Source organism: Ctenopharyngodon idella, chromosome 7 (assembly GCF_019924925.1).
Source record: "Ctenopharyngodon idella isolate HZGC_01 chromosome 7, HZGC01, whole genome shotgun sequence".
Taxonomy (NCBI): Eukaryota; Metazoa; Chordata; class Actinopteri; order Cypriniformes; family Xenocyprididae; genus Ctenopharyngodon; species Ctenopharyngodon idella.
In genome coordinates, this window is record NC_067226.1 from 33,134,442 (window position 1) to 33,148,906 (window position 14,465).

General features: G+C 36.3%; 1 protein-coding gene across 2 annotated transcripts in view; it reads left to right on the forward strand.

Moving 5' to 3' along the window:
- Window positions 1–14,465, forward strand: part of adamtsl3 (ADAMTS-like 3) — a 207,091-nt gene that overhangs the window by 152,058 nt on the left and 40,568 nt on the right. For both annotated transcript variants that reach the window (XM_051900104.1, XM_051900105.1), the window contains exons 16-19: window positions 5,409–5,698; window positions 5,960–6,089; window positions 10,140–10,344; window positions 12,877–13,059. In XM_051900104.1, the coding sequence (XP_051756064.1) occupies window positions 5,409–5,698; window positions 5,960–6,089; window positions 10,140–10,344; window positions 12,877–13,059 (808 nt within the window). The remainder of the gene's footprint in view (window positions 1–5,408; window positions 5,699–5,959; window positions 6,090–10,139; window positions 10,345–12,876; window positions 13,060–14,465) is intronic.

Sequence of the window (14,465 nt, forward strand, 5' to 3'; positions counted from 1 at the left end):
TAAGATGTCATGATGTCATGTAAATAAACATGACCTCTTTTCTGATTTGTTGTAAACTAAACCTGTATAATATCTTTGGGTGAGTTTATTCAACAGACAGTGACTCCCAGGATTCAGTACTGGCTTCATCCTTAGCATTCAGTCAGTTAAAAGCAAGCTCACATGGAATATTTCTGTAAATTCCACACAATTTGAATGTTCATCATTCATAAAGATGTTTGTTTTGCTGTTTTGGTTAAGTTGATTTTGCTTTCAGTTATTGAAAACTATATATAGCATACTAGTAAATTTTAAGTTCAGTTTAACACATTTTACCTTGTTTAAACCCATTGTGCATAATTCTGCAGATTTTTCCAGAGAATCAGTACAGAAAATGCGGAAAAAGTCTGCAGATTCCGTCTGGGCCTAGCTACAAGTGTCTGAATAAACATATAAATCAGTCTTTTCTCTTTTATAACCAATAATCCACTGAACCGTGAATCCTCAGGTATCCCAAGACAGTCTCGCCACATTCTGTGCATTGCAACTCAGTACAGTCATGTATTTTTTTTTTTTATTCTGAAGTATTCTCGACCTGTAGAGATGAATCCTTTCACCTGTTACTCAGGATTTCTGGTGACCTCAGGCTGGGATTGTTCTTTTTACACAGCGTCAGTAAAAATTTATTTTACCCAGCTCCATTCAACCAAAACTGGACAAGAAGCAGGCTTCATTAGCTGGTTCTTCATCCGAATAAAACGGCCACTGAAACCAGAGTTAGGGTGTTTGCGTTCTGACCTCTATGTGTCCAGTTTCCTTTCATTACTTCAACAAGGCCCCACGGGCCATTCCCGCCCCCTGTTGTGGTATTATTAGAGTTTTCCCCCCTCCTCGTCTCTGAAATGATACCCCTGTTAATAGTTGGCAGGGGAGCTTGATGGACCCCCGCTACCCCCACTGAAAGCCGCAAACTGTGAGCTGCCAGCATCCACACAGCCACCGCTCTCTGCGGTCTACCAAAGGCATCTATCACAGAGACTCATAAAACAAGAAGAATGAGGGGTGAAAGTGTTTAAGAGTTTACAGAAGAGCCATTGACAAACGCTTCAGTTCGTATGCATGCATCTGGGGGGAGGAGGGGTGGTTAAGATCTACCGTTTGTCTGCAAACCCTTCTTGAATTACACCCTTGAGCGGAGTATATCACTCAGTGATAGCAGCACTTCTTTTGCGTTCTGCTCCGTTAATCGAGTAACTAAATTTAGGGTGATCTAAGGTGGCGTGCACCAGGGTTCAGTACTCGTCCCTATCTCAAAGTGACCCCAGTCCACTTTGCTGTGGAATTCACGGCTGGATGCTTGCCTCTGTGATTTGGGTGGGTGGATCTTGTGGGTTGGATGTAGTTGAGGAGTCTCACGCCACATCTTATCCCTGCTTTGATAAAAGTGGAGGAGACCCACTGAGGAAGGACTGTTGTCTTCCTGAACTCTAATCCTGAGATTAGAACCCTCCTTAGTGTTGTTCACTGATATACACGCTCTCATAGACGCACCCACATATGATCACATACTTCTTCCTAGGGAAACAGGCACAAAACATACTGTAATCACATGAAGGGCAACACTTGTAACTACGAAAGCTCAATTTCATTGCGTTCCAAAATGTCAGAATGAACATGAGTTGCATTTCTTAGTGTTGCCAAGGGGCGCTTTAGCGAGCGTAAGTGTAAAAACTCTTTTTCTATAGTCATTTTTTATGGTGGAGCAACATTGTAAGGAAATATTGCTGGGCATTTTAGTAAAAATGTTGACATGCTAGCTTCCTGAATAAACCTGAATAACCTCAATAAGAATGCAAGAAGTTATATTTAATATGTAATAATGAAATTGTCATTATTTTTGTTTTGTTTTTGCACACAAAAAGTATTCTCGTCGCTTCATAACATTAAGGTTGAACCACTGTAGTCACATGGACAATTGTAACGATGTCTTTACTACCTTTCTGGACCTCAAAAGGTGCAGTGACGTTGCTGCCTATTTGTGGTTCAGAAACCCTTGGATTTCATTAAATATATCTTAATTTGTGTTCTGAAGATGAACGAAGGTCTTACTAGTTTGGGACGACATGAGGATGAGTAATTAATGACAGAAATTTCATTTTTGGGTGAACTAACCCTTTAAACATGTCCCCTATGACTTCACTCTATTCCCAGCATGCACTGGGACATGAATAATCAATATGGTGTTGTTGATTTTGTTGTATCTTAACCTGTTGTCTTGTGATATCAGGATAAGATTGTTCCTCTACTTAAAATGGTCAGTTAGTTAAAGGGTTAATTCACCCAAAAATGAAAATTCTGTCATTAATTACTCACCCTCATGTCGTTCCACACCCGTAAGACTTTTGTTCATCTTCAGAACACAAATTAAGATATTTTTGATAAAATCTGATGGCTCAGTAAGGCCTGCATCGCCAGCAATAACACTCCCTTTTTCAATGTCCATAAAAGTACTAAAGACATATTTAAAACAGTTCATGTGACTACAGAGGTTCAACCTTAATGTTATAAAGCGACGAGAATACTTTTTGTGCGGCAAAATTCAACAATATCTAGTGATGGGTGATTTCAAAACACTGCTTCATGAAGCTTCGGAGCTTTATGAATCTTTTGATTCAATTCAGTGGTTTCAGAGCGTGTATCAAACTGCCAGAGTCACGTGAACTATTGAAGTTTCAAAACACTTATGACGTAATGAAACCTCGTTTACTGAAATCATGTGATTTTGGTGCTCTGAACCACTGATTCAAAACAAATGATTCGTAAAGCTTCGAAGCTTCATGAAGCAGTGTTTTGAAATTGCCCATCACTAGATATTGTGGAATAAAGTCGCTATTTCTTTATTTTTGGCGCACAAAAAGTATTCTCGGCGCTTTATAATATTAAAGTTGAACCACTGTAGTCACATGAACTGTTTTAAATATGCTTTTAGTAGCTTTCTGGGCATTGAAAAAGGGAGTGTTATTACTGGCAATGTAGGCCTCACTTAGCCATCGGATTTTATCAAAAATATCTTAATTTGTGTTCTGAAGATGAACGAAGGTCTTACGAGTGTGGAATGACATGAGGGTGAGTAATTAATGACAGAATTTACATTTTTTGGTGAACTAACCCTTTAATGACCCTAGTTGTGTTTCATGTACCAAGCATTGAGGTTTAAACAAAACTTTCCTCCAGTCATCTCAACTTTTTATATAACTTTTCTCATTTTGAATGATTCACCGTGACTCATTCTAATTTCTAAACATAGTTGTATTTAATTACAGTGACATTTTTTTACTACCTACGCAAGTTTGATTTAATGTGCTGTTTCATTCAAAGTGTCAGAACACAATTCGTAAAGCAACATGAGTACGTGTTGCGTTTTCAGCATTGCCGCAAGGGACGTTATAGCAGACATTTTAAAAGCACTACCGAAAATGTATGAAATGTGCTGTATACACTTGTGCATGTGCACTCACTAACTCTCATCACCCTGAAAAAAACACAAGCCTGTTTTCTCAATCACATGAGGTGTTCTGACATCATAAAATTCCCTGAATGACACCCCTACATTAGTCCAAACATGACATGTTTGGGGCTTATGTGGAATTACAGATCTCATAAACTTTAATTCCTTAAGCCTGGAAAGTGTTTAGACAGTGGGCGGCGTGAGGTGTGCATTGACATCCACTCCAGGCAAACGCATTTCCACAATACTTAAATACTTTTACAGATATGTGCTGCACTCTCATTTGTCTTTTAGCTGCATTTAATGACAGCAGGAAGAAGTGTACACAAAGGCATAAGTCTGCGCAGCATGTTCATCTCAGTCCTCGGGTTTAATGCATTGGTGGTAAAAAACATGTTGTACTTGTATTCCTGAATCCAATTACACACAGATCACGCGAGCTATGAATTTCAGACAATATTTTCCAAAAGGGTAATTTTTCCACTCGCCAGAAATATGGAAAAATCATTCTGTGGTTCATTAGGAGATTCTGCCACATCTATTTTTTATGATCACGTTTATTTTAAGTGTGGTTGACTCTTAAATATCAAAGTCTTTTGGTCCATGTTAATGCTATATTTATCAGTATAACTTGCTATAATTTTGAAATCACATTTGTTTTCATTGTTATTATAGCTATTATAGTACTTGGGTTTATTGTTAGAAAGGATTAGAGTGTTTCAAGTTTAACAGTCTTTACTTTTGCAACAAAGCAATCAGAATTAGTGAAACATAGCTATCTTAAAGGAGAACTATTATGCAAAATTCACTTTTATAAGGTGTTTGAACACAGATGTGTGTCCGCAGTGTGTGTAAACAAGCAGCCTATAATGGTAAAAATCCACCCACTCCTTTTTTTAATCCCCATAAATCATAAACAGTCGCTTCAAACAAGCGGCTCCAGATTTCCCCTACTCTTAGGTAAGCCACACCTGTGGCTGGTGACAATCTGCCCTATTAGCATAGACCCCGCCCTAAATGAGCCGGAAGGAAATATGCCGAAGGAAGTCGGTAAAGTGTTATATATTTGCACAAATTTTACGCCAGACTGCTTCACAAACGAGGATCAATTCAACACTGGATTTGCACAAAAGATTAACATGACGGCACATGCTAGTGGATGAGTTGAATCAACTCCACAGCAACTACATAAATTTATCCACTAACCATTCAGAAACGTCCAGTTTCATTCTAAAAGTTGTAACTTCTTCCTGAGTCTCTCCATCAGTGTCGACTCCGGTTTGAACAGTGTAAGGCTGAACACCGTTACTGACAATCCTCATTTTGGCTGCGTGAGATTCTCCAGCTTTGCTGTTGTTGAGCTGTTAAAGCTCCACCCTCTTTTGGAAAGGGGGCGGGGAGCAGCAGCTCATTTGCATTTAAAGGGACACACACAAAAACTTTGTGTTTTTGCTCACACCCAAATAGGGGCAAATTTGACAAGCTATAATAAATTATCTGTGGGGTATTTTGAGCTGAAACTTCACAGACACATTCTGGAGACACCAGAGACTTATATTACATCTTGTGAAAAGGGAAATAATAGGTCCTCTTTAAATTATGGCAAAAAATATATTCATTAAAAAAAAAAAAAATGCCATAATTTAAGATAAAATAGCACTATATATAATTTATTATACTTTTTTGTCTCCTAGTTTTGGAAATTTCAGTCTTTCACTGACTTGCCATAAAAGGGTTTGATTTGATTCAGCCTGATTCGCCACATTGTTTTGACTGACTTATTGAAAAAGTACTTTACCAATCAAGTTTTCAGTGAGGACAACACAATAGCATAACAACAACTGGTAAACTGGTTGTGAAAGTTGCATATATTTAATTCATGCTCAGAATCATAATGTGTTTTTTGTGTGTGCGTGTGCAGGTTCATCCCGGGTCCGTGGTCGGCCTGCAGTGTGTCTTGTGGTCTGGGAGTTCAAAGGCGTCAGGTGAAATGTAAAGTGCTGCTGTCTTTCACTCAAGCTGAAGTCGAACTTCCTGATGAAGAGTGTGACGAGGACAAGCCTCCCTTACAAAGGACCTGTGATTCAGGCCCCTGTTTAGCATCTCCAGACTCATCGTGGCGGCCCCTGAGGCCCCAGCAGATCCCTGATCAGCATGATTATGCTTGGGAATACATGGGCTTCACTCCCTGTTCTGCATCATGTGCTGTTGGTGAGTCTCCATGAATCCCATTAGAGAAAAGTAGCTCTCTGATGTGTTTACTGCCCAAATAGCTTTAATGCACATAACGATTTCTTACAGCTAAAGAACTGATTTAGATTTTTACATGTCCAGCTTTCCAGATGAAATGAAATCGGCATGAAATCTAAAATTGCTAAGAGAGCAGATAGTGATCAGCCTGGGCTACAAAAACCTACAGATTTGAAATGCTCCCCTGCCAAAACCCTTGTTCCTCACTGTGTTGTGTTGCAGGCAAACAGATGGCTGTTGTCAGGTGTGTGAGCACCTTGAAACAGGAAATTGTTGATGACACACTCTGCAACGGCTCCAAAGTTCAGCCTTCCTTGCTTCGCATCTGTAACCCTCAACCATGTCCTCCGAGGTACGGGTCTAAAAGAAATCACTATGGAAAAATTTATTTGTTGCAAATTGCGATAAGCTAATTTCTCCCCTTATGAAAGCACTGTGGTACTTTTTTGCTAGGATCTTTTACCCATGTGAAAATTCAATCTTGGGTCAAAAGCATGAAAGTCTGTAAGATTATTTAAATGCTTTTGAAAGAAGTCTCTTCTGCTCACCAAGGCTGCATTTATTTGATCAAAAATATTGTAAAACTGCAATATTGTGAAATATTATTTAAAATAACTGTTTTCTATTTTAATATATTTTTTTAATATATTCTAATATGCTGATTTACTGCTCAAGAAACATTTTATTATTATCATCAATGTTGAAAACAGTTGTGCTGCTTAATACTTTGTGGAAACCATATAAGAAACTGCATTTATATATTTGTGTAGCAATATAAAAGTCTTTTTCACTTTTGATCAATTTAATGGATCCTTGCTGAGTAAGAGTATTAACTTCTTTAAAAAATAAAAAAATAACTTTGAACGGTAGTGTATTTTACACATGGCTGTGTGCTAAATGGTGAACAAATAAACAGTGCTTTATGAATGATTATTATAATGATGAGAGGGGAAAAAAAAATATTGTTCCTTCATCTACTTTGTTGAGTCACTACTTCCACTTAAATTAATAGTTTAACAAAAAATGAGCAATCTGTCATTATCTACTCTCAGTTGCAAACCTGTATGCTGTTATATTTTTTCTATGGAACACATAAAAGGAGAAATTTCCAATTTTTTTTTGTATACATTCATAGTGACAAACAGTGTTGGGGAAAGTTAACTTTGCATGTTTATCTAAGTAATTCATTACTCCCTAAAAAGTAACTAATTGTGTTAGTTACTTTTTATGCTGGGTACACACTAAAAGATTTTCAAAATCTTATAAGATGTTCAAAATGTGAAAAAATCCTAGATTTAACCATTTTGCTCCTGTATTGTGTGGTGTGCTGTGATGTGACAAAGACAGCACACCACACACGAACAGATTTTCAGCCAGAGTCCCGACTGTGAACACGGGAAATTTCACAAAATCTCTCGAGACTTCAGAATAAACATGGCGGACGATAGGCAGGAAGAAATTGCGATGATAGTGTTTGGAATGATTTTAACAGAAAATTCACAGAAAAAAAAGAAGAGGGTTTGGATGAAGTCGTGGAGACGGCAGGAACATGGTCTTTACTTTGTTCTGCGCCAATAACTGCGTTTGTTATGCTTCTGTCTTCTGTCAGCTCGCTTTCTGATTGGATATTGTTTCATTTCACGTGATAATCTTCAGAGCGTGCGTGCATTTGTCCTCGGGGTTCCCCCCACACATCAGGATTTCTGACATGTTGAATATTTACAATTCGCGATCAGGGCGGCTCCGACATTCTTCAGAGCAGATTCAGTTGCTCTTAACACACCTCACACCACAGGAAAATCTGACAAGATAATCTGTAGAACCATCAAGATAATCGGGACATTACCTAGGACTGTCTGAAGGGGAGAAATCGGCCCAAAATCAGTCTGATTATCTTGTGGTGTGTACCCAGCATTACTTTTGTGTTACTTTACCTGGGCTGGGCTTGCTTGCTTCTTTTTTAATAAAAAAACAACAACATGGGAACAGGAAAGCTGTCAGTCAATAAATGGGAAAACAAAGAAACTGTGTTACTTACTTGAAAAAGTAGCTCAGATATTTTCAGGGTTAGGGAGTAACGGAATACATGTAACGGCGTTACGTAATCAGGATACACAAATCCAGTAACTGTAATTTGTTACAGTTATGTCCAAAAAACGTAGTAATCAGATTACAGTTACATTTTGAAAAAAGGGGGGATACTATCAGGATTACAGTCGTTTCATTTAAAACTAAATAAATCATTATTTTGCCATAATAACACATATTAAGCGCTGCTTGATTATACAGTATTTCCTGGTTCTGTTGCCAGTGATGACTCACGTGAGCCACCCGCTGGAGCATGCGCAAATAACACCCGTCTACAATCTCCTCAGACGCAGACTGAATCACTGCTGCTAGTTGAAATAATGCTTCCCGCAGGGAAAAACGCTTTCAATTCATGGAAATTTCGCTGCTATTTTGTTTTCAAAGAAGAAAATGCAAACAACATGGTTGTACAGTGCAACTCTGCCTTCCAGCTACAAAAACACTTTCTTTATCAAAGGACTAAAAAATAATCTGTAATACCATACTGTAGCCACTAGATGTCTGAATAGCCCTTTACATATATATATACAGGGCTGTGTATTCCCAAATTGTGGAAATGAGACATGATTGCTTAGTTTTAATAGGTTTTAAAAGTAACCAAAATGCTAAACATTAAAATGAAAGCAGAACAAACATAAACAGAAATGTTTGATCTGAGCTTGTTCAGTTTGTCTATGATCTGATGTGACTTTTATATTTTTAAGCTCTAAACAACAACAACGATAATAATGTTGCAATAGATAATTTATCAGATTTGTAAAATATTTTTATTGTTGAGACCCATTCAAAAGTATGGAACGTGTAACATTTAAAAACTTGCAGAAGAAGAAATAATTAAAATGAAATTTAAAAATGCAATTTATTTATAGTAAAATTTCTCTTTCCTTCTTTCTTTATATATATATATATATGGGACCTTGAAGTAATCCAAAAGTAATCAGATTGCATTACTTTCATATTGTGGTACTTGGATTACGTTACCGAATACTTTTTTTTATGAAGTAATTTGTAACTGTAACGGAATACATTTTAAAGTAACCCTCCCAAGCCTGGATATTTTGTTGTAAATTTAAAAGTAATACGTTACTTTACTAGTTCCTTGAAAAAAGCAATCCAATTATGTAAATTTCGCTGCTTGTACTTGTTACTTGCAAGGTCTAAAAACTAAAGTAGTCCATATGACTCGTGTGATATTCAAAGTTTTCTAATGTCATACGATAGCTTTGTGTGAGGAACAGACTGTAATTAAAGATGTTATTTACTGATAATCTAAGTTCTGTTATTGATTGGTAAGGTGCTAAATGTGTCTGTCCACAAATCTTTCTAGATGTGGCTCAGGCCTTTACTTCAGTTAAGTCTATGGCTCTTTTTTTTTTTTTTTACCTTTTTATCGTCTGTCAGGCGAAAATCTGTTCACAAGACTGCCAGACGCAAGTCTGATCATTTAAAAAAAGTAATAGCACAACTCGCTTTAACCATAAGTGTGCACAATAATAACAGTGATGCTTGCCTTAGCAAACGCCACTAATTAATTCTTTCAACTCCAAATGTGTTAGTCAAGGAAAGATGTTGCGTGCAAAAGCAAGTGTTGAATAAAAAACCTTATGATTCTTCCAGCTCCTTAACAAGGAGCTAAAATTGAACCCGCTGGCCTAGATTATGTTCAAAGACCAAATTCAGATTTAATCTTAGTAGGTTGTCAGGCCGCTCTGAAAATAAGGACATATGATGAAAATAATGTGATTTCCTGTTAACTGACCATTTGCCAACAAAAGCATGACAGCTGGCTTTTTAGAGCAGTGCATTATGGAATAAATGACTTTACTGGAGCTGATATCTTTCATGTGGCTTTTTATGTACCTCGGCTCAGAATATTACAATGGTTCATACGTTTATGGACAAACGCTTGATTGTTATCTCAGATTATATAGGCTGTATTGTTTAAATTTGAAATGTCTAGTGTTTAAGTCATATGATCGCCTTCATATGGATCTTTCTGATCTTGATTGTCACGGAATGCCAATGCCAAGTTCAAAGACAATGGCAATGTAACTTCATGTTTTGCATTACCATACAATAATATTCTGCTAAATCATAAACATATAGCTTATTGTGGTAAGGAATATTTTTAGCTTTTTGTATTAAATGAAGGATGGAATGAAAATGCACCCTATTTACTTTTGTAATGCATGTTCTTGGTCTTCTTGTGCATGATTCATCTGTGCATGTTTATCTGAAAATGTTTGTCTGTATAATCTTTCATCAAACATGGTTTGTGAATGCACATAGTGTGTAAGCCATGTGTTTTCTTCAGATGGGAGGTGAGCGTGTGGAACCAGTGTTCGGTGTCATGTGGTGTGGGGCTACAGACGCGCAGCGTGTCCTGCGTGAGGTCTGTGGCAGGAAACCGCACTGAACTGGCGTCCAGCAAAGACTGTGTGGAGACGAGACCTCCAGAGTTGCAGGCCTGCAACCAGGTGGCGTGTCCACCGTCCTGGGAGGCTGAGGAGTGGCAACAGGTTAGTGACCCCGGTGATTGTAGATAAAAATGACTAAAGAACCGATTTTTGTGCATATCCGCTTGAAATCTGATTATTTTTAGCAAGTGTGAATGGCAAACACTCACAAGCTCTCCATTTCAAGCTACATTCATATGTAGTTTAAAATCCTATTCAAATCTAGTTTCTGGAAATCCATTTCAGTCTGACTGCTCTGCATTTCTCCCACTGCTTCTTTAGACATAGTAGTCCACATTATTGTCATATTGTAAGACAACATTTTCAAACCCTTTCACAGATAATCTGGAAAACAAAAGTGTGCCACAGGACACACAAATCTAAGCAGTTTTGATACACGCACTCAAAAAAATGATTTTTTGATGCTGTTCACTTTATTTAAACAACTTATTTTGATTCAACACCATTGTATTAGGTTTCTGGTTCAGATTTAATTGCTTCATGTTAAATTAACTTGAAATGATTACTTTTTGACTTAACTTGATGTTTTCATATTAAAATAACATGTTTCAATCAAGTTAACTCAACCAGGACTCAAACAGGACTTTCACTTCCCATCATGCTTTGCAAAGGGGCTGATCTGGGAGAGTAAATTTTTAAATAAAGTGTTATTTTAAGCAGTTTTTAGCAACATGAGAAAATGGAGAGACTTTTTAATGTTTACTGTTCTATTATGTTGGCATTTAAAAGGTTCTGTTATGTTAATAGTTTTGGGGTTACCATTGTGGAGAGGTATAGAACATGTGCTTGGGTTGAGGACCTCCTAACAACAATTAAAGTTGTTTTAATAATAAAAACAACTATTTTGGGCATGCCATAGATGGAATAAAATCATCTTCTGGCTAATACCTAACAAGAGTCTTTACAGAGTAAAGATTTTGTAAAAGTTGTGAAAATTGTTCTTGAACGCATCCACTAAATAAACTATTCAATTAAACTGGATTACTTGTTTGAATTTTAGGATAATTAAACTTAATGGTTTTGGACAAAATTAACAATGTTAACCTGATTCAACTAAATGGCATTGAGTTAACCTTATGTAATAAATTTAAGTTAACTGAAATAAATAATGTTAATTAAATGCAACATAACCAAATTGCGTGGAACCTGTTGACATAAAAAAAATTAAGTAAATCCAATGTATAATTTTTTTGAGTGCAGTGTGGACAGTCAGTCATTTAGATCATTTTTCCAATCAGATACACAAATAATCAGATTTGGACTGACAGTGTGAATGTAGTCTAAGAAATCTCTGTAATATCTTAATGGTTTCTCCTAGACAGCAATGAGATTAAATTTGCTTATTTGATTAAAATAGCAGAAAGTGCCAGAGAGTCACATAAACACTTTGAAGGACATGTTATTCTCATTGAGCATGTGTTTTTTCAGAATATGATGTGAACTCATTTTTATTGCTGACTTTGCATCTTTATTTGGCTTTTCTGCTGTAAACACATCTGCACATCAAGTGTTAGGTTTGATTTTGACATTGGTGGGGACAATTTTTTTGCATTTTTAATTGCATTTTCATTTCATCTAAAGCCTTTATTTATAGATATAGTTAGGAACTCACTCATAACTCATAACATAATCTTGATTATGAAACCAAATCCAATAACAATTTAGCTTTCTGTACTTTATTATAAAATATCTAAACAAACATACAGTCATAACTGAAAATAAGTGTTATTCAGGGATTGACATTAAGGTTTTTAGGTTTTATTGACTTCAAGTATAATTCTGTAATGTTATAAGGTAAGTAATAATGACAAGGAGAATTAACTCACATCAGTACATCAGAGTATCAGAGGACATACATGATTGTATGTAAAGTATTTACAGGCTGGGTACAGTTTTTCGGGGATCAGAGCTCTCTTAATGATGCTGTAGTACATCACTTTAATTTTTATTTTTGTTTTATTTTAATTTTATTTTGGGAGAGAGAGGAGGACGGGATCGGGAAAGGTCCTCAAACCGGAGCTCAAACTCGGGTCACCTGAAGCTTAACCGCACTATATATTGGAGAAAGCAAGACCAAGAGTTGCTAAAGTAAAGAACACAAATGCCGTGCGCATCTTTTTGACAGATAAAGCACACACTCTTATTTCAGTGTTGTATAATTTAACACAGTTTGCTTCGTACATTCATTTTAACAACATGAAGTTAAAGTTAAAGAGGGTAAACTTCAACAACAGCTGAAATGATAAACATTAAATGCATGTCCTTGAAAGAGGATATGCATTTACTTTGACTTCTCAGGTAATGCCAATGGTATGACCCATTTCAGATGCGCCCATCTGTGGTTGCATATAAATATATTTTTGTTGTTTGATCAGAATTATTGCTAGGGACAATTCAGTAGTCACTGGATATTGGAAGGGACATGTCCCTAGCATCCCTACCAAAACTCTACGCCCTTGGTTGTGTGATTGTGTTCGCTCACATGCTGTGCTCTCTGGGATTGTAGCATATGTAGGAAGGACTGATGTTGATTTGTTTGTGTTTCTGTTGGTGTTTGTGTCGTCTCCGGGTCAGTGCTCTCATTCGTGCGGCAGAGGTACGCAGTGGCGTAAGGTTTACTGTAGACAGAGACTAGCTACTGGAAGCTACCTCAGGTTGAGAGACGAGGAGTGTGCTGGAACCAAACCCGACGTCCACAGGACCTGCACCAACCCTGACTGTCTGCTGCCTCGTCTAGAAGGTGGAGAGTGGTCCAAGGTGTGTTTCTAACCACGATTCTTTTTTTTTTTTTTCTAAAGATTTATTTTTGCCTTTATTATGATAGGATAGTACAGAGTGAACAGGAGAGAGAAGTGGGAGAGAGAAAGAGGGATGCGATCGGGAAAAGTTTGCGAGCCAGGACTCGAACTCGGGTCGCCTGAAGCGCAAGAGCGCTATATGTTGGCATGCTGCCCACGAGGCTATCGGCCTCCAAGATTCTGTAAAAAAAAACAAACAAAAAAAAAAAACTTTTATTTAGCGAGCATGCATTAAATTTACAAAAACTGACAGTAAAGACGTTTATATTGTGACAAAAGATTTATATTTCAAATAAATGCTGTTCTTCTGAACTTTCTATTGATCAAAGAATCCTGAAAAAAAAAAAAAAAGTATCACGGTTTCAACAAAAATATGAAGCAGCACAACTGTTTTCAATATTGATAACAATCATAAATGTTTCTTGAGCAGCAAATCATCATATTAGAATGATTTCTTAAGGATCATGTGACACTGAAGACTGGAGTAGTGATGCTTTGTCATCACAAGAATAAATGACATTCATAAATATAATAAAATAAAAAACAGTTATTTTATGTTATAATATTTCACATTATTACTGTTTTTACTGTAGGTGAGCATAAGACTTTTTAAAAAAAAAAAACATTTAAAAAATCTTACCAGACGCAGACTTTTGAACGGTACTGTATATTTAGATTCATTTAAAAGCAGTAGAAGAGTGAATGCTGTTCCAATCCGTAAAATGCAGAAGTAGGTAAAAAATTTTAGTTATTCAAAAATGACAATTCTGAAGATGATAAGGCCCTTTCACCCCTAGTAAAAAAAAAAAAAAAAAACTATACCAAATTCTATTTAAAATACATTTATTGCATACTAAGTATACTTCAAATCCTTTAACATATTTATTGATATAACACTTAAGACTTGCTGATAAAAAATTACAATTAAACTTTTTTTGGAGTATTCCTTTATTGCACAATGCACATTTCTTAATATTATGTCTAAAAAGTGTTTTATTATCACTATTAATAAGGATTGATCTCTGTATAATATCATACGCCTTTAAATGCAAGATATTTAAAGTGTAGCTAAAGCATACTTGCAATAGTTCGACTTTAGCACAATCAAATAAACTTCAGTATATGTTTAGTTGGACCTCAGCACTACTTCTGCACAATTAAAGTGCATTAAGTAGAAAATTAGTTGTTCCAATTAAGCAGACTGTAAGTATACCAGTTTAATATACCAAAAGTACAATTGCAGGGCAATTTTATTAAACACATACATATGTAAATGGGTCATTGACAAATATGTTTTTTAAAAGTATAAAAAAACATAATGGAGATACAATTAATTTTGAAGTTTTATTAAGTGTTAACAATGAG